At 46.2% G+C, this 19336-nt stretch overlaps 1 protein-coding gene across 2 annotated transcripts in view; it reads right to left on the reverse strand.

The window, feature by feature from the left end:
* Positions 1-2399: 2399 nt before the first annotated feature.
* kremen1 (kringle containing transmembrane protein 1) overlaps positions 2400-19336 on the reverse strand; it is a 41885-nt gene continuing 24948 nt past the window's right edge. The window contains exons 4-9 of one of the 2 annotated variants that reach the window (XM_034541830.1): positions 11751-11875; positions 10154-10307; positions 9210-9542; positions 4373-4579; positions 3761-3845; positions 2400-3168 (exon numbers count right to left, since the gene is read on the reverse strand). In XM_034541830.1, the coding sequence (XP_034397721.1) occupies positions 3009-3168; positions 3761-3845; positions 4373-4579; positions 9210-9542; positions 10154-10307; positions 11751-11875 (1064 nt within the window). In that variant the 3' untranslated portion in view covers positions 2400-3008. Of the gene's footprint in view, positions 3169-3760; positions 3846-4330; positions 4580-9209; positions 9543-10153; positions 10308-11750; positions 11876-19336 lie in introns of both variants that reach the window. The other variant, XM_034541829.1, reaches the window with a different exon arrangement.

The following is a 19336-nucleotide window of genomic DNA, read 5'->3' on the forward strand; positions in this document are numbered from 1 at the left end:
GTTGTTTCGGGGTGTTCTTTTTATTTTTTTCATGGTGTTTCAGTCGTAAAGCCGAACTCCTGCTGCCCCCCCCCCCCCCTGAAATGTGCAGGTTGCATGCTTGACCTCCTCTCGGAGGGGAACCAATGGGTTGCACATGGCACACCAAATCCTCTCTCCGTGTGTGTGCATCTCCAAACAGTCTGGGAGTCATTTCGCATATCTGATAAGTATTTAGCTCCACGGAGAGAAAAGGAAAGGAGAAGAGGAGAAGGAGGGGGGGGGGGGGGGGGGGGGGGGGGGGTCCTTTCAAATGGAACGGTTCCAAATTAACGGGATTAGCTGCCAAATGCCTTTTTTAACCACTCGGGGTCCGTAATATTAATCGTGTGCAATTATGAAACGATAAACAAAAAGGGGGGGAGAAAAAAAAAAGAAGTCCAACACAAGCTTAAGAAACATGCATACAGTGTTTATTTTGCAACCAGGACACATTAAATAAACTACAAAGATACTTCACTTATACAAAAGATAGATTATATCCCATTCACATACAAAATAACAATAATTTACTGTATAAATTAAAACATTTCACTATTTTTGCTATTTACAATTGCATGAAAACAATGTGTCGGGGGTGTGGGGGGGCCTTCTGGATCATTTCCCACGAGGGGGGGGGGGGGGGGGGGGGGTTTCACGTCAACGGAAAAAAAAGACCGTTTCCACCGAGTCGGAAGACAGCGTGGGTTTGTTGTTGTTGTTGTTTGTTTGTTTGTTTGTTTGTTGGGACAGGAGATGTGATTCTCTGCATAATTCAACAGGCCGTCCAAACAAATGGGGCCCCGTTAGATTTGAACTGTCAGATTTCGTTAGCTTGTGTTTGATTTCAACGCACATTAATTTCCCATCGTCCCCCCCCCCCCCCCCCCCCCCCCCCCCCCTTCTCTCTACGCATGGGCGGCTCTGAACATCACAGACCAAGGGGCATGGGCTCTTGTCTCGCAATAATTAACAAGAGCTACAGTCGAGCAGACAGGCCGACTGTAGCACGGTCAGACCTCTGATTGGGGAAAGAAGGGTCCTCCATCTTTTCTTCTCTGTGCGCCTCAAAAGTCTGTTTCCGATTCTTGGAAAACCATAAATATTTTGACGCGAATGCCACATTATGTCGTATAAAAATATGACCTTTTGGCTCAAGTGCTGTCAGGTACAAAGTACCTTTTTTTCGGGGGGTGTGGAGGGTGGGGGGGGGGGGGATAAGTACTACGTCATGTTGTAAGTAGAAGCCAATCTAAGTGCACGGACGTTGCAAAGCTCTTTCTTTGTCTCGTCCGTGATTGGAAGATTTCTGACGTGACCGTCAGACAGAAACCAAAAAAAAAGGCCAATTACTACGCCGTTGGCGAGCCGGTGGGTTCTGACCTTTCTCAAGTGGTTTAAATGTCACGGCGATGCACAGAGAAGCCCGTCACAGCCACAAACCCGCTGACAGCTCGTGCATCGTACACCGTCGAGTACGCTCTTTGGTCATATTTCCAGTTTGGGGTGTATATCGTTGGCGCTCAACCTTTTGGCCTGAAATCGAGGTGACAAGTAGAAGCTTCCAGGTCTGCAGCGTCTCGTGGAACTTAAGCAACGTGCTGCCGTCGAAGGGGAGGGAGGGAGGAGAAAAAAATCCTTGAAGTGCATTCCACCTCGAAGCCAAGTTGACGAGGAAGTACTTTGACGTGTCTCTCAAATGCTTTGCCCAGACACAAAATTAAAGAGCGGACATAAATGTCATTCCCACACACTGAATTACATAATATACAACACTATTACCCCTCCTCTGTAATCAAAAGACAACTTAATGTGAACAATATGTTCAGTAAATGTCCCAAGACTACACATAAGAGCACAGAGATTTTCTTTTTAAAGCCTTGTCCGTTACCACATGAAGAGTTCTGTCCCAAAAGGCAACAACAACAAAAAAAACACACACATCATGTAATAAAACATGTAAAAGATCCAGTCTGGAGAGGTGTTCAGTTGAGTGTAAAAACAAAACAACAAAAAAGAGAGTAATATCTAATGCTTTCAATCACTGTACAAGATGTGGGTTTTTTAGAATCCGATTAATGGAATGAAACGCGCTGGTTTTGAAAGAAGTGCCGACTCCCATGCGAGGGGGGGGGGGACCCCGTGAAAGGGAACAGATGTGATGCAGCTGAGACGAGAGAACAGGAGATCCTCAAGGCACTTGAACGCCATCGAAGCGGAAAAGACTTCCCACCCACAACCCGAGCAGAAAGAGCCCTCAGATCTTCCCAAGCCCTTCCCTAAATGGCAGTTTGTCTTGCCCCCCCTCCCCCACTCGGTGAACGACGTCGCTTATCCCTCCGCCCGAATCCGCATGAGTGCCGAGTGGGCCGACGCTCTCTCTCTCTCTCTCTCTCTCTCTCTCTCTCTCTCTTGTGATCTTTTCATTTTTGCAGCGAGTGATTCATCCCCAAAGTGCTGTGACCTCCCCTCTCCTCAGAAAGCTAGTTGTCAAGTCAAATCAAAATAAAAAAAGAAACATTAGAACGGTTTGCATATGGAATCAGAAAAAAAAAGACAAATAAATACATAACTCTTTGGATGGGAGGATTTTTTTTCTTTTTTGGCTGCGAGTGTTTGTCGTCCATATGAGGCAGTTTGGAAGAGTTTATAACGAAGCTGTTAAGCTGAGTAACACCACGTGTGTGTGTGTGTGTGTGTATGTGCATCAAAGACTTCTCCATCCTCTTCTCGACGCTCGTGAAGATGCGGTTGCCATCGGGGGACTCTGAAGCACCAGGAGGTCACCGAGGTCACTGAGGTCACTGAGGTCAGTGACGGCCCCCGAGCGGCACACGGAGGCCGTTAATTATCAGTCACTCAGTCAGTTGTCATTAGCCACTCGGCGGTTGGCATTGTCGGCGTAGCGCCTCGTATAGTTTCGTTGCCCGACGGCCCGACGGCCCCCCTTGTCCAGAGTAGCGGTGGGTTTGCCGGCAACGGCGGTTTCGCTAGTTGCCCACCAGGGGGCTGAGGTCGCCGTGGTGGTTCTTTAGCTTCTTCTTGAAGAGGGAGATGGTGGAGGGTCGGTACAGGATGATCCACGGCTCGGAGGACGCCGTGCTCTGGCTGCAGCTGTCGGACCCGCTGACCGTCGGGATGTTCGGAGACCTGAGAGGGGGGGGGAGGAGAGTAAAAAAGAGGGAGGGGGAGAGAGGAATTAGAAAAGAGAATCGTGGAAAGTGACAGTGATTTACGAAAGGTGTCACGCTGCCTGGTTAATTATACACAATAACTAATTACAGCGGTGGAAGCTTTTGTAGGCTTTATTATCTTCCACTTAAATTGAAAAAAATCCATTTAATTCACCTCAAATCAGCAACTTCACCTAAGTTGATAAAATAGTAATCACACAAATAATTATTTATTGTGCCGTTTGTCCACTACAGTGTATTGGGAATACAAATTGAAGAAAGGGAATAACAACACTTGAAAGACAGAAATAGAGATGAGGATTAATAACCTTTCTTTTTTCTTTCTTTTTTAAAGAAAGAAAGTAATGTTTTACTTAAAGAAAACACTTAAAACAACTAGACTAAGAAAACTACAACTCGTTTTCAAAAACCGCTACGTAGCGAGAATTCAACCAACGTGTGAATCTCATACGGTCCTTTTCATCTTCTTTTTTCTCTCTTTTCTTTCATGACGTTTAAATGCCTGGTGAATCCCTCCCCCCCCCGAAAAAAACCACCCTTGCACTTACTTGACCGTGATGTGCAGCAGCAGCTTCGCCACCATGGCCACGACGGACAGGACGAGGAGAGCGGCCAGGCCGTAGATGGTCCACACTGCGGAGAGGAGACGTGGAATCACGGTAATTAAAAACAAAACCCGAGACGCAGACGGAGAAAAAAAAGGATTAGCGAGCGCGGGGTTATTCAAGCAGTGTTTCAGCCAGCATGAGAGTGACAAGAAATGGGGATGCAATATGTCGGATAGCCCTCTGAGACGGAGCGCTCGGAGTGTGGAAAAGAGTATTTGAAGAAAGCAGTAACAAAAAAAACGCAAGAACACGTCAGGCGAGAGATGCCTGATCTGTGATCAGCAAGGGGAGACTCGAAAGTAACTTCAGTAGTGAGTCACAGACGGGGAAAACAACACAAGCGTCAAGTGGAATTACTTTAATCCTTCCACAAGTACGATGTGAATACTTCCAGAGAAACCAGGTCATGCACAATGAGAGCTCGAGCTCCTCGGAGGCGTCCAGCAACATGCCTGCAGAGGTGTGGACGGGGAGAGAGAGGTGCGGCGTATATCGTGGGTGTTAACGTACTCGCGCCGTGGCCGGTGGTCTCGCCGCGTCCAGCCCACTGACCTGGCATGCTGTGCTCCGGTTTCCCGGGGCTGGACGTGATCACGTAGAGGATCTGGGAGGAGCGTCCGTTGGAGGTGCTGTTGGATCTCTCGGTGACGCCGCCGCCGCCGCCGGCCAGCCGGGGCCCCGGCGTGCTGGAGACGTCGCCCCCATCGTCCTCCCCGTCTCCCTCGGCCTCCATTGTTCTGGTGTCTTGGCTTCTCAGCGCTGGGGAAACAAAGAGCAAGCGGAAAGGGGGTCAGCGTCTGGTGTTGCACCGTCAAGCAGAACTGGGAGTCGCGTTCGGGCCAACGTTTCGCTCTCATCGCGGAGAGACAGGGGGGGGGGGGGGGGGGGGTTGCAGAGCAGCTGAATGCTCCATGATCTCGGCTCACTTTGTGAGGTATAGCATGCAGCTGAAACAGCTGCCCACATGTGGCCCCCGCGGGAACAATGCAGGATGTCTTTGTCGTACTTTTGTGTGTAATTGCCCTCACTGGTTGCGTAATCACCTTATTACGCAAGGACAAAAAGGAAAAAGGAAAACAATGCGGAGAGCGGCGAACCGAAACTGTGACGTCGCCGCATAAATTGTCAATGCAAACTAAAAAAAAAAATTTACGACAGAGCATAAAAGAAAGCACGATTGGTCGAAAACCTTACATAACTACGATAAACAATCAGTGATGTTAAAGTCGGGACATTCTCGATCCAAAAACACTAACAAAAAGCAGTGATTGACTTATTATGCGTGTTATTTCATCACAGACACATGTTTTTTGGGATACTCGTGTAGGTTTCAGTTGTCGTGCTGGAGGTTTCAAAAGCTCCTTAAAATGTCAGCGGACACTACGAACACAAGAATGTGTGTTTGTGTAAGAGGGAGATCATTAATGCCAAAAACATATTACAATCACTGACAGTTGTGAACAGTGAGTCTTTGTTTAGCGGCCCGTGTCATTTGCGTTTAATTACCCACGAGTGGCGAAGCATGAAACAAAAGAAAGAGGGTGAAGAGAGATGGATGGGGGGCGGGGGGGACTCACGAAGGAATTATTATTATTGAAGGAAACTTATTAATCTTGTAATGCAAGAACATAAGTTACAGACTCCAGTAATAAAGTCTTCTTCTGATATCAATATAATGTTAATACCCTCCGCAGTGGGACACATCACCTCCTCAGAATGGGACTATTTCTCCAAAGGCGGTGCCAGAGGACCCAGAAGAGACCCCCCCCCCCGCCCCCCCCCGTGTTCGCGACTCCCGCGAGAGTCAACGCGAGCGAATATCTCACATTAAGTGCGTGTTTGTTAAGGAAAAACAAATCTTCTTTGGCCCTCCCCCAAAAAAAAAACCACACTCTCGCGTGCGCTAAGTGCCTCCCGGTCCGGGACGTCCTTCAACAACAACAACAATAAAAAAGAAGAAGAAAAAGAGTGTTTTGCACTAAATTGGGTTTGTTTTAAAGCTGCTCGCAGCACCAGATGTGGGAGAGTTTTTTGCTTCGTAAAACAACAGAGCCGGAGAGCCCGCCGCGCTATTTCAACTCATTTATATGTTTTTCCGGAGGGCAGCGGCATCCTAAATAACATCTCCTCTGCCTTTCATTTACTCCTCCTAAACATAGACGCCATTTATTTAAAATCGCTGTGTGCGTGACACACTTGGAACTCTTTCATTATTTTTTCATTTCTCTGTTCATTTGCAGCGAGGTTCGGTGGATCAGACAATCTGGGATTGTAGTCATCTTTGTAAGATAAGATTTCTTTCCTAATTTGTCCCCAGACAACGTCTCACAAAAGAATGGATGAGTTCACATCTCTTTCAAGTGAGTATATGAAAGCAGAAATAATTTAAGATATTCCAAACGGGGCCCGAATTCACAACGCGTCCTAAAGCTTAAAAGTTGTCCATAATTAGCCACGTCGCTCCTTACTTTAGGACTCCGACAGTAAGAGAAAACCCTTTTAAAAACCAGACGAGAGAAGTCCGAGGACTCACAAGGGGCCTTTCACGGTCAGGAGGACAAATATAACGAATTTTTTTTAAAAGGCATATTTTGATGTTGTTGAGTTAATATGGATCCAGTGAGCAAACGACACAAAATCAATTGGCGGTGTACTCCAAAAGATTTGCCAGCTTTACAATAAACTGCCATAAATACACAAATAAATGGTGTCTTCGTGGCCATTGCTGGATTATGCAGTAAAATGTATGATATATGACGATTTGTTTTATCTCCTCTTGCTCATTAGCAGCTTCGTGAAAAAATGTCTTGTGAAGAAACCCAATCGCCAGAAAACTTAAGGAGGACTCCTAGTGGCGAGAAGAGTTACTGCACTCCGAACCCGAATAGTAAAACCCACCCATCCTGTGTCCAACCTCGGTTAAAATCACCCAAAGCTAATTCAAGATATTATTTAATCCGGGCCGGTTCCAGTCTTCCATGAATGGTGGTGGGATGTTGAAGCATTGTGGGATCCCCCCCTTCTCCTTTTCACATAACAGTTCAACCTAACTGCGATGTTCCCAGAACTTCCCACATGTTCCCCATTTGCAAACAAAATACCAGCGCTTCAAACCCGGGCTCAGCCGAAACGCTCCGCCGTCATCTGTGAGCGTTTATTCTGAAATTACTGCGTCGACCGCGCTCAGCGTGCCTCAGAGGAGAAGATTTAAGATGCATTTAGTGCCGCTATTCTTCTACTTGGCTGTTGTCTTTCTGTCTCCGTTTCTTTTAGCTGCACCCGAGTCACTGTGTATTTTTCTCTCTATCTATCTGGGGGGAAAAAAAGAAAAGGAAAAAAAAGCTATTACTTCAGGAGGTGACCTTTTTTTTAATTTATTTTTTTTATCATGCTTCGTGTGGCAGATTCCATTTCTTGGCGACATGTCGCTTCACGCTAAAACAAGAACCGAGACGTGAGCAGTAAAGGATCGCAGCCCGTCCAGAGGTCAGAGGATTTTGACCTTTCCGATATTGTTTTTACTATAACGCCAGTGGCGAGAACAAACGTGACAGGGGATTACAAATGGAAGGCATAGAGAGAGAGAGAGAGATTGCCTCCCAGTGTAGCGAGCTGTGAGCTTGTGAATGTCACCTCCACCGTCACGCCTCCATAAATTAATCTGTGCGTTTTTATTTCCGTGCATTCGGACTCTCTTCACGCAGAGATCGTACGGTAATATGAAGACAACGGAGGACAGCTTTTCGTTTTTTTTCCGCATTTAGTCTGGAGAGAGATCACGATTATTTGGCGTGACGTGAGCTCCCCAGCTGTACGTCTGCACGATGCATCACTGTGTCTTTTGCATGTAGGTGGCACAAAAACTCGTTGCGCAATCCACCGAGGATTCACTCTGGAGAGGCACAGCAGCCTGCTGCAGCTTGATAAGAGAGCGAGTTCCTGAAGAAAACAAAACATTATTTAAATACGCAGTATCACCCGAGGGGGGGTGGGGGGGGGGGGGGGGAAGACATTGACTAGCAAATGAAAAGAGAAAAGGACCCGCCAGTGCCGTGACAACTGCCTTCGCCACAAGCTAACAGGCGTTATATCACGAAACCAGGGCTGCCATGCAAAACTCCATCATGGAGCCAGTGAGTCAGAACGCACCTGATTATCCAAATGTGGCTCTCGGTGGGTTCTGTAGCTCAGGATGTTTGCGAGAACTCAAACCCGAACATTAGAATAATTCTTTGTCACACACACTTTTTCATAGAAAGGGTATCTTCATAAGACTTAGGGTTCCAAATAACCAAACCCACAACCCCCCCAAAACTGTGATTTTACATCAGCCCCAGCCTGTTCGGGCCTCAAGAGGAACCCTGGGTGGGTTCTAGCGGGAAACCTTGGAATATAAAAGGGATTCTCAGTAGAAAGCCCAGGGTGGGTTCTTGATAAAACCCTTGGAATATATTAGGGATCTTGGTAGAACCCTCTGGGTGGGTTCTTGATGACACTTTTATAAATGTATAAGGGTTCTCTGTAAAAACCCTTGGGTGGGTTCTTGATGACACTCTTATAAATGTATAAGGGTTCTCTGTAGAACCCCCAGGGCCCAGGGTGGGTTCTTGATCAAATTCCTTGGGATATAAAAGAAACCTTGGTAGAACCCCCTGGGTGGGTTCTTGATGACACTTTTATAAATGTATAAGGGTTCTCTGTAGAAACCCCTGGGTGGGTTCTTGATCAAATTCCTTGGGATATAAAAGAAACCTTGGTAGAACCCCCTGGGTGGGTTTTTGATGACACTTTTATAAATGTATAAGGGTTCTCTGTAGAAACCCCTGGGTGGGTTCTTGATCAAATTCCTTGGGATATAAAAGAAACCTTGGTAGAACCCCCTGGGTGGGTTCTTGATGACACTTTTATACATTTATAAGGGTTCTCTGTAAAAACCCTTGGGTGGGTTCTTGATGACACTCTTATAAAGGTATAAGGGTTCTCTGTAGAAACCCCTGGGTGGGTTCTTGATCAAATTCCTTGGGATATAAAAGAAATCTTGGTAGAAACCCCTGGGTGGACTCTTGTTAGCACCCTTAGAATAACCCAGAACCCTCTCTGAAGGTCCAATCCAGAATATTTACCTATATTTTCGGATGGAGACCATGGCACCACAGAAGGGTTCTCTGTGGAACCTCTCAAAGGGGGTTTTGGGTAAGACTTTTCACAGATGGTTCAATATCTTTCCCTATAAGTTGGGTTTTGGGTAGAACCTTCTGAAAGGGTTTCAGGTGGAACCTCTATAAAAGATCCTACCAGGAACCAAATGGGGTTCTCCCAAGGGGAACCTTGATGGTTCTAGTTAGCACCCGTGTAGGCTGTGACACAAACTCAGCAGGCGAAGCCCTACCTTGGTAAAGCAGAGCAAATCCCTGGGCCTGGTTGGTGCGATCCGAGTAGAAGTACAGGACGACGTGGTCGCCCGTGACGTTCACCAGCTCCCTCGGCGGGCTGCGCCAGTCGAAGCGCGCCACCACCTGGTTGGTGTAGCCGTCCAGGAGCTCCACCATGTCCGTCTGGTCGGAGATCTCAAAGAAGGTGAAGTTGAAGAGGATGGCGTAGGATCCGGGCACGTGGACGGTCCAGTAGCAAACGCGGCCGGCCCCGTACTTGTCGGGGAAGTCGGGGGAGTAGATCACTCCGGACGGAGAGGAGTAGTTTCCACCGCAGGCCCCAACTCGAGCTGGAAGGAGGAGCACAAAGAAAGAGCGCTAGTCAGCGAAGCTTTGAAAGCTTAGAAGCTGTTGAGCCTGATGGTAAATGGGTTATATTTGGTCTCATGAGTTCCCTGGTAACACACACCAGTTCCCTCAGTCATCATGGAATCGTGGAAGGTGGTGGTAGGTATGATCACAGTTTTGGTGAGGGAAGGAGGGGCTGTTGGTGACAAGGAAATCGACTAATTCTATAGCGTTGAACTTGAAAACCTTTTTAAAAAAAGGCAACAGACTCCTTTTCCCCATTGCGAGTCTGCCTACTGTCGCACGATTTTGACGATGGCCCGGTCGAGTGTCTTTTTGAATGTCAAATGTGACAAACGAATGTCGTCCAATTATTATAATTTATTAACCTAGAAAACTTTCAATTAATATGCTCTCCTGAAAGCCACCGGAGCTGACAAATCCCTGTGACTGCTGCATGAATCCAGATTGGTACTTTTCCTCCCGAAGGCCAAAAGTTAAGAGCACTACCACAGATAGAGATGTATGAGTACAATTTATTTACCTTTTAATACTTTGGAAACCCTACAATTAAAGATTGTTGTATTCCCCCCCAGAATTAGTCAACACTCACTGTCAAAGATGATGACCCAGCCGTCTCCACCGCAGGGCTGGGTGTGGTCCCCGAAGCAAACGTGGTTACACTCCATGCTCGGTGACTCGCCGTGATCACGCTGCTCCACTTCGTTGCCACAGAAACAAGCATATCCGGACTCCATGCCGGCGAGCTGCGGAAAACAAAACAAAAAAGGAGGTAATGCAAATCGTCGCATCAGCAATTCAAAAACAAACTTTGGGTAACACGTCCCATAATGCATTTCATTATAAACCCATTTGGCGTGGTTGCCGGGCGAGGAAAAACCGACCGAGAGACGAACTTTGTGGATGAAAATCAAAAGAAATATTCAAAATGGAATTGTTCTCCCTGTAAAACTGAACATGATTACATCACAAACTTTGCATATAAAAATAAAAATGCGAATACACGGCACATTCAAATAAAAGTACTTTTATGGGTTGTTTGTCTCATATCAACTGTATGTGTGTTCCTTAATAAACCTTCTCTCTTTTTAAAGTCTAAAATGCCCTATCTGCTCTTTCTCTCATGATTACAAGATGGTGTGATCGGAGAATGCGAGAAAAAAAAAAAACCTTCACACATCTCGACCTCGCCACCACTGGCTGCTCGTTCTCAAAAGAGCTATTGTCCCTCTTTCAAAAAGGACACCATTGTCCCGCATGCCGGGCCCCCCCGAAATGAATTCACGCCACCGAAAAGGTGCCGCATCGTTTCCCACTCGCCGTCTTTTGTCACGGAATCGGAATTTTGCGGAGCGCCAAGACGTTATCAAGCTGCGTCCTTGTTGCATTATTCTGCCCGATGAAGTAACGCCGACGTTGGCGGGGAGGCAAACAAGCGACGGATTGCTGTCCGACTCATCGGGCGGTGCTCTCCGTCGGAAAGTCACGAGGGACCGCGTAAACTTCCGAGGCGCCGGAGTTTCACGCGAGCATCGAGGATGGTGGCGGTCCGAGGGTATAGCAGACAATGCCAGTCTGCCCGCCACTTCCTGTTACATCTGCTGAATGGGGTGGGTGGGGGGTGGGAGGGGGCTGGAAAGGGTCTGTCAGTATCTGTCAATGCAGACGGAGCTGAACCGGATCTGCTGAGACAGAAAATGAACACCTGGCACTGTTTATAGCCGGGGACAATGGTCAAGCCAGGAAAAAAAAAAAAAACGCACTGAAGAGGAGGAGGTTCCCGGCGGGCTAATAACCGTTCATTTCCAGCTGTCGGCCGATGATTCGTCCTCTGCTGGTCGGTTGGAAACAGGACGTTTGATGGCTGGATAAAAGAGGGTATAGACTGCACTTGGCTCCACGGCGATAACTGTCAGGAAATTGCCAGTAAACGCGGATGATTTACATAAAAGCTCGACTATTGCCGGAGCCAGCTCGCGTCCATTTGAGACAAGTGACTCGCAACTGACTGGCGACTTGTTCTTCGTCCAATTAGGGGCCACGTTTGCAAAACGGGAAGAACGGAGACAATAGTTTGCATTGTTTTTGAATGTTTTCTCCTCCAGAAGCTGGCAGCTTTAATCCGAGTCAAGGAGAGCGTCTCTTCTCGTGCAGGTTCACACGGTTCCACTACAGGTTTGAAATCTCACCTTGTACCTCTGCTTCCTGCAGAAGCTGATACAGTTCTGGATGGTGAGTTTGTTGGAGGTCTCGCTGGTGCCGGACAGGGTCGGCGGGTCACCGCTGTCTCTGAAGCAGCCCAAGTTCCCGGGCACTGTCGGGAGACAAGAGGAGGGTGAAAAATAAAAGTTAGTGACGCACAAAAAGAACTTCGATGCGATCCGTCCTCATATGTGCGGGGTTATCAGCTTTTCCTGCGTGAATAAAAAAGGGATGTTTTTTGTCCATAGATTCATTGCAGGGGATGCAAGCATGCCTTCGACCCTCACGTGCCTCGCACTTTGCCTCATATACCCCCGCTCCCAAAGAGCGATCTGTGGTGACAAACTCAAAAGACATATTCAGTTTGAATGTTTCGGTGTGAATTTGCCAAAAGCCAAGCCAACAATTTGGCCCCCTGAAGTGTGTTTGATGTGCCAATAAATGGAGAGAAAAAAAAGACGGCATTGGACAAATAGGAACATCTGGAGGGAGGCCAAGTCCAACACCTCCGGTCTTCATTCAAGGCAGGTTTAATCTGAACCCCATTAGCACCGTAATATTAGAGCACGGGCGACGATAACTTTGTTGTAAAAATAAACTTTTTCCGTTCTGGAACGCTTACCTGAGAAAAAAAACTTTTCATATACGACATTAAAAGCAAAAGCGACTACATATGCTTCCGCGTCTCAGGTTGATTTTGATTGATTTTGTTGGCAGCCGCATCACATCAATAACTACCGAACATGAACGAGTTTGCTCGGTGAGACCTGGGGGATGCGTGACACAAATAGGCCGACAATCGCAGATGGATCACAGACCACGCAGATGGAAGACGGATGACGATTTGTCCCCTAATCCGCCGTGTATTTATCGATATACTGTGCGATCCAGCGCACTGATTTGACACGCCAAAGCCTTCAAATTCAAGGTCGTAGCTCAGAAGGTGCCAACCGAGCCTCCGGCGACCTTAATTTAGCCCGCTTGTGATTTATTTTCCCCAATTCCTTTCCACGTTTTGGAGGTGAAACGGATTTTTGACAAACAGAAGTAAAAGCAAAAATCTGCAAGTACGAAGAGAAAAAAAAAATAATCTGCACCCACGGCTCTTCAGTCTAACTGGAATGTTGTGTCGTCCGACCGCGGGGGTCCAAACATGCTCATTAGGACAAGACGAGAGTCCAGAATAGTTGTCGATGCTCGGAGACACAACGTGGACGCAGAAATAAGAAGCATGTGATCGCCTCGTTGTTTTACATGAACCGAGTTATGAACCAACTTCCACACGGAGAGCTGATGCTTCCAGTTTTTTAATTGAATTTCCGGCAGAGACCTTTTTTTGACATTTCTCGGAGATGGAAATCAAATCACGGCAGAAAAAAAGAAAAGAAAGTTAAAATCAGATTTATTTGTTGTTATGTGGAAATTAATGCATACGCAATTTAGCAGAGAGCTCCGCGGTGCCGTCCCCCCCCTCCCCGCCCCCGCTTATCAGTGTACGACTTTTGATCATAAGTTTGGATATTACACAGGGGCGTGTCCCGTCCCCCCCCCCCCCCTGGTTCCTGAACACCAACGCATGTCCTAGAACTGAACCTCTCACGGTGGAGCTGCTCAGCGGCGCCTCAAACAAAAGCCCCCAGTTGTTGTTTTTGGCAGAAAGAAACCGAAAAAACACTCAAAGTGACACACTTGTCGTTATTGCACTTGGGGATATATTGGCATTCTGCAAGAAAAAAAGAAAGAAAAGGATTTGGCATGCAATCTGAATATGTGTAACATACATCGTCGAGGCGTATATCGCTCATGCCTCCTCGAACTGAAGTGACCTCGATAAAAGAGACCATGCACGTGATTGTGTGTTGGGGTGCCAGTTGTTGCCAATGTTAACTTCCTCCGGCTGGCACGAGAAGCTCCTCTGCGTGCGTAACAGATGCCGGCGATGCTCGAAGAGCGAGAGGCACAAAAGGGCTTTTTTTTGGGAGAACATGCTCGAGAATCCGCAAGAATGTCCACCGCGGACGGGAAAACGTGAGGGAGGGGAGAGGGGGGGGGGAGACGGAGAAACATCGTTAGCTGACCGGCGAGTGACCGCGGCGAGATTCTGGCGCTTGGCAAATTACACGAAGAGCACTTGAAGAAAATGTACTCAAGACTCCCTCAGACCTGCAATAAATCATTGTGGAATACATTTTGTTTCCCTTCTCACAGCCACAAGCGTGCCAAAGCTTTAAAAAAAATGGATTTAAAAAAAATAAACCAAAAACGGCGGTTTGAATCATTTAGCGAGACTCCGCGGCGCACACTTGCAGAATTAAGGGCCGGATTATGCGGCGGCGAGGTTTGAAGGCGAACAGAATGAGAACCTTCACATTTCCAGGGTGAGACGGGACGGCGGTTTCTTTTATAGGCGAAGTGTGCGGGGAGAGGAGAGATAAACACCTGGTTGTGGAACCGGCAACTTCCCTCCGAGCAAGGCAATGCAGCCAGGTACCACCGGAGCATTTTTGGGAGAGAAAAAAAATAAATAAAAAAGGGCCACCGCAGGGCTCAACGGCGAGATTACAGGCAGCAGTGCTCCTTTTTCAAGTTGCTTTGACAGGAAGATTGCAGGCCACAGTCGGGAGCGTATCGGCCTTTTGTCCTCTTCCTCGTCCCAGAGGCTTTGCGAAGCGCCGTCTGAGGAGCAAGCAGGTGGTGGTGGGATCGTATCACACCAGAGCACCGCAGATTTCTTTTTTTTTTTTTAAACTGGAACTGGAAACGGAGAAGGCCTGCACCGTCTCTCTGCATGCAGTGTTCATAATTGTTAAAAAAAAGTGTTGTTGCTTTAAAAAAAAAAACATCTGCTGTGCAGGCGCGACAAGTGCAAATATTTCTCTCTCCGCGTAGAATAAAATAAAAACAACACGCAAACACATTTGACACACTTCAAAGCTGCCGGTGGAATTCAGACTTTAACAAGCAAGAGGGGGAGAAATGGAGGAAAACACAAGGTGCACAAATGCTCCAGTCAGCCCAGGACCAGACCTCTGAAAACCTCAGGAGATCACAGCGGGAGGGAAGTGAGAGAGAAGAAAGAAAAAGAAAAAGAAAAAACAGAGAGAATTAAACAAGGCTTTTGACTGCAGCCAGAGTTCATCACAAACCTGGCAGTTAAAAGTTTGTGCTTCCCACAATGCATCACGGCAGACAAGGAGACAGCCGGCAAAAAACAACACAGTTCACGGGTGTCTGTCTCGTGTGGGGAAAAGAAGACTCGCAGGCGGGGACGTGACCAAAAGGAAACATAATTAGGGTTATAAATGTACATGACATATAGAGAGAGGCGAAATAAAGCCAAGAAATGAATCAGAAAGGCATGGACGGAGGTGGAGAAGAGGGTGAGTTCAAGAAATGTTTTAATGGCACTTTAATACGCCTCTCTTTTTCAAAATAGATTTGCTCCGAACAGCCAGGACATATTTTTCACTTAGAAGATGAGGTAAGAGGGAGAGAGCGCGAAGGGGCAATGAACCTTTAAAGCTTCGGCTTTATAATCACACTTGAAACACTGGAGGATTTCGGTCGAAAAAAAAAGCTATTTTCACAGCGGGGCCTGTAATCCTGTAATCTACAAGGGAAGCCGTGATGACGCTGAACAAATGTAGATACAAGAGCCCCCCCCCCTCGAGAGCTGGAAAACGTATTTAATAAAATCACCAGAATTAGGGCAGCGTATTAAACACTTTTTAAATGTGTCAGTAGAGTCGAAAAATTCATAATTTTGTGTGTGTGTGTGTTTTTGTTGTTGTTGTTTTTTTCAATTTCACAAAATATTTACCAATTGAAAACTTTGGCCTTCTTTAAGCCCCATGGCGCCTATTTACACATCATAGTTAGACTGTGTAAAACCAAATATATTGATGTTATACATCAAATTAAACAAGAGAACTTGGGCTACAAGACTCACTAAGCCATTTCCACACAACTTCAAACACCAACTGAAAGAATTATGAAAATATCATAATCATCATTTTATCAGGAGTCAGCCCACTCAGCACGTTTCCAGAACTAGCGACCCGTAGCTCGGTGCTATCAGAAAAAGCCAGATAGCACCAAAGAACACAGCTAACATTCATTTTTCTTCTTCTAATCCACAAAGACTGCTATATTTGGATGTATTGAACACCATAAGTAATATAAAAGTGAAATATATGGTTTGGTACATGAGAAATTGCCCAAATGCCCATTTCGCCTAATTTATCTGTACTAAAACCTCTCTAACTTTGTTCTGTTTTACTTTTTCAAAGTCAAACTTTGCAGAGAGACTGGTCCCATATTGTGCTATGATCTCTGATGTGCTTTGCTGTTTCTGTGCATCTTTCCAAGAGATAATCATCCTGGAAGTGCTTTTTTTTCTAGGCGAACTTGGAAATTCAACTTGTGCTGTCTTTCATCTTTATTTACTCTTAGCCAGTAACATATATACTAATATGTACACATCTGAACAGAAGCCCACATGTGTTGCCTTTATTATAACACCAACATTATTCAAATAGCCTTTGTGGTTGCAGAGATACACCCTTTTTAGTTTGGGTATGATATTTCGAGCAGAAACCTAGAAAATAGCTTGGGGCTTAAAAGCTTAATGTAGTTTTCTACGGTATTATCTCTGCACTGATTATAATATATATATATATATATAATATTATATATATATATAAATATTATATATGTAGAATATTTATATATAAATAGTATATACATATATATATATATATTCTCATCTCTGTAAGTCCTCATACATACATTGACCCCAGTGCAGTTACATCCTCTTTCAGTGTTTACATTTTGGTCCAATATCACATGCTTCTTGTCTTCTGACGGCGATGTGAATGCATTAACAGTTAAATGTTGTTTTATTTTCACGCTGGAAGTTTTTTTTTTTGTAGACAAAGATCATCCCTTAAGCGACAGCACGGCTGCTTCATTAACGTCCAATTACACTCTAAACAGAGACAACAACAACAACAACAACAACAACAAGTAGTGCTTCCACATCCGAGAGGCGGCATTAAAGCCGCCAGGTCAAACGAGGAGAAGCACCGACCCCTTACCACCAGCAGGTCAACAAGTCAGATCACACACACACACACACACACACACACACACACACACACACACACACACAAAGACACACGTCTCTGTCATTGCGTCTCGGCTCCATTTATTACCCCCTTTTGTAGTACAGTATATTCAATACATAAACAAATACAGCTGCCGCGGTTCATCCGGCCTGCGATTGTTCGCGTCGACTGCCGGAAACACGAGAGAAACGGAGAAAAAAATAAAAAATACCCCCCCCCCCTCCCCCCCCCCCGAGGACGAGCATTTCTGGAAACTCTGTATTGTTTGCGAGGAGGTGGGAGTCGCTATTATGTGTTTCTGTTGGGGTTCATGCTTTGCTTTTCTATGGAGATCGTAAATTATCCAGTCCCGTAAATGGGAACAGTTTGCAGTTGGACAATAAGGAGCTTATTATTGGAAAGCAATGAGAGGAGTGTTTTGTCTCCAGCAGACGGACACTCGGCTAGTGGGACGGTCAAAACACGCTGATGGGCTGAGAGAGAGACAGAGAGAGAGAGACTCCACTGTGTCTTGTTTATCACGTGCATGTTTACTGTATCTGTATGTCCTCTTTTATGCCATTTAAATATGTGTTTGTGTGTGTGTCTGCGTTACAACTAGATTGAGATGGAGGAGATCAATGCACCCCAGCCCCGCGGCCCTGGGAGAGTGACTAACCATCTAATTAGAGGGAAGAGGGACGAGTCGGAGCTTTAAATGAATAATTAGTGCCTCCTCCGGAGACCGGGTCGAACAATGCGTTGAGAGAGAGATGAAAAACGGCCGCCGCACTGCATCACCGACAAAACCCGATAGTCATGTGTCGCCCGAGGTTTCCCCCGAAGGGGGGACTCGATACCGAAGAGACGGGCAGACCAGCCCTGTGATCAGCCTCGGGGCGTTAACACTTCCTCTAAGAGAAAATGACCCCTATCTTCTCACTTGAGTTTATTTCACCTCAGTAAACATTGTAAACATGAGTTTATGGTCTCGATCGCTAGTTTGAGGTCTTCTTCAATACTCCAGGATGCTCATTTAGTAAAGTATGGTCCCATTTAGAGTAAACAAAGACGACAAAGCAGGGTACGCTTTAGGGCGGGGCTGCCTTGTGATTGACAGGTAACGAGTCGTCCTGTGTTTTTTAAGCCTCACGACTTTTAAATCCTTTCACAGTTTGTTATTCGGGGGGGTTGTCGGCTGTACTTTGAGAGTGCAGCTCCACCTTCTCGTGTTACTTTCTAGTTGCAAAGAAGCCAAGGAAAAAAAGGAAAAAAAAAGATGGCGACGGCCAAAATGCAGAATTCAAGACTTTCGAAGCGGCCGTCCGCAAACAAATGGGCGACGCCACGGTAGACTGAATCTACTTATTATACATCTCAATGTTGCGCACTGGATAGATTCCCCAATGAAATGGTCACGAGGAGACAAAGTCTAACGATTCCTTGTCTTTCCATCTCACGCCACCAGCAGACATATTTGGAATATCTCCTCAACTAATAGATGGATTATCATGAATATTGGTACAAATCCCCCCCCCCCCCCCCCCTCCCATCAGGACAGAAAACTGCTTCCATGCTAAACTCTGTTAGCATTGTCACTTTGATCGTATGCTAGCACGCTGACGTTAGCACTTAGCTCAAATAACTGCTGATCCCAAGAACAGCCGTAGAGGTTGTTCTATCACGGTCTCGCCCGTCACAATTAAAAACCATGTATAGATATTTTGTGAGCCTGAATTAGACTAGACATCACAATAACCAATAATAAAATGACTTTTATGGCACCTGCTCAGAACAACGCCGGTCTGCGTTTGACTTCGAGCCCTCATTCCCTGAGAGCTAAATTGGGTGAGCCGGGTATTCATCTCCTCCTCTTCCCAAAAGGCAAGCACTAAACAATGACCGTCTACTCGTTCTCATTAGCAAACATTCTACACAACAGACTTGCCTCGTAATCAATACCTTTAATTCCCTAATGGCCCCCGGCTGATTTAACCGCGGCCATGTTTGAGAGAAGGAAGGAGCCAGAGAGAGGCTGAGAGATTAAATCTACCCGACGTCCCCCGTGACTTGTTTTTTCGTGAGAGTTTCTACTCTCTAATTTCTGTCTTGAGAGTTTCCTCACATCAATGCAGGCAGACAGGCAGGTATTTCCCCCAAGGGCAGGTGTGGGGTGGAGCTACGAGGAGGTCAGAGGTCAGAGCAACAAAAAAAAGTGTGTTCGAAGCTCCCCAGACACAGAATCTAAGGGGGACACATCGGGCAAAAGTTAGCACACGTCAAGCGCCGATAAAAAAAAAAAGATACGACATTTGCATGATCTTCATTTTCAGGTGTAAAAATATGACTTTGTCCCAGGCTGCTGATTCGCTGTCTGAACATCTCTCTGGTTTCTCCAGTGTGTAAATGTAAAAGTCTTAACACAAGCTGAATGTCAACTTCATACCCGTGTAAAAAAACAACTAAAT

Source organism: Cyclopterus lumpus, chromosome 9, assembly GCF_009769545.1.
Source record: "Cyclopterus lumpus isolate fCycLum1 chromosome 9, fCycLum1.pri, whole genome shotgun sequence".
Classification (NCBI taxonomy): Eukaryota; Metazoa; Chordata; class Actinopteri; order Perciformes; family Cyclopteridae; genus Cyclopterus; species Cyclopterus lumpus.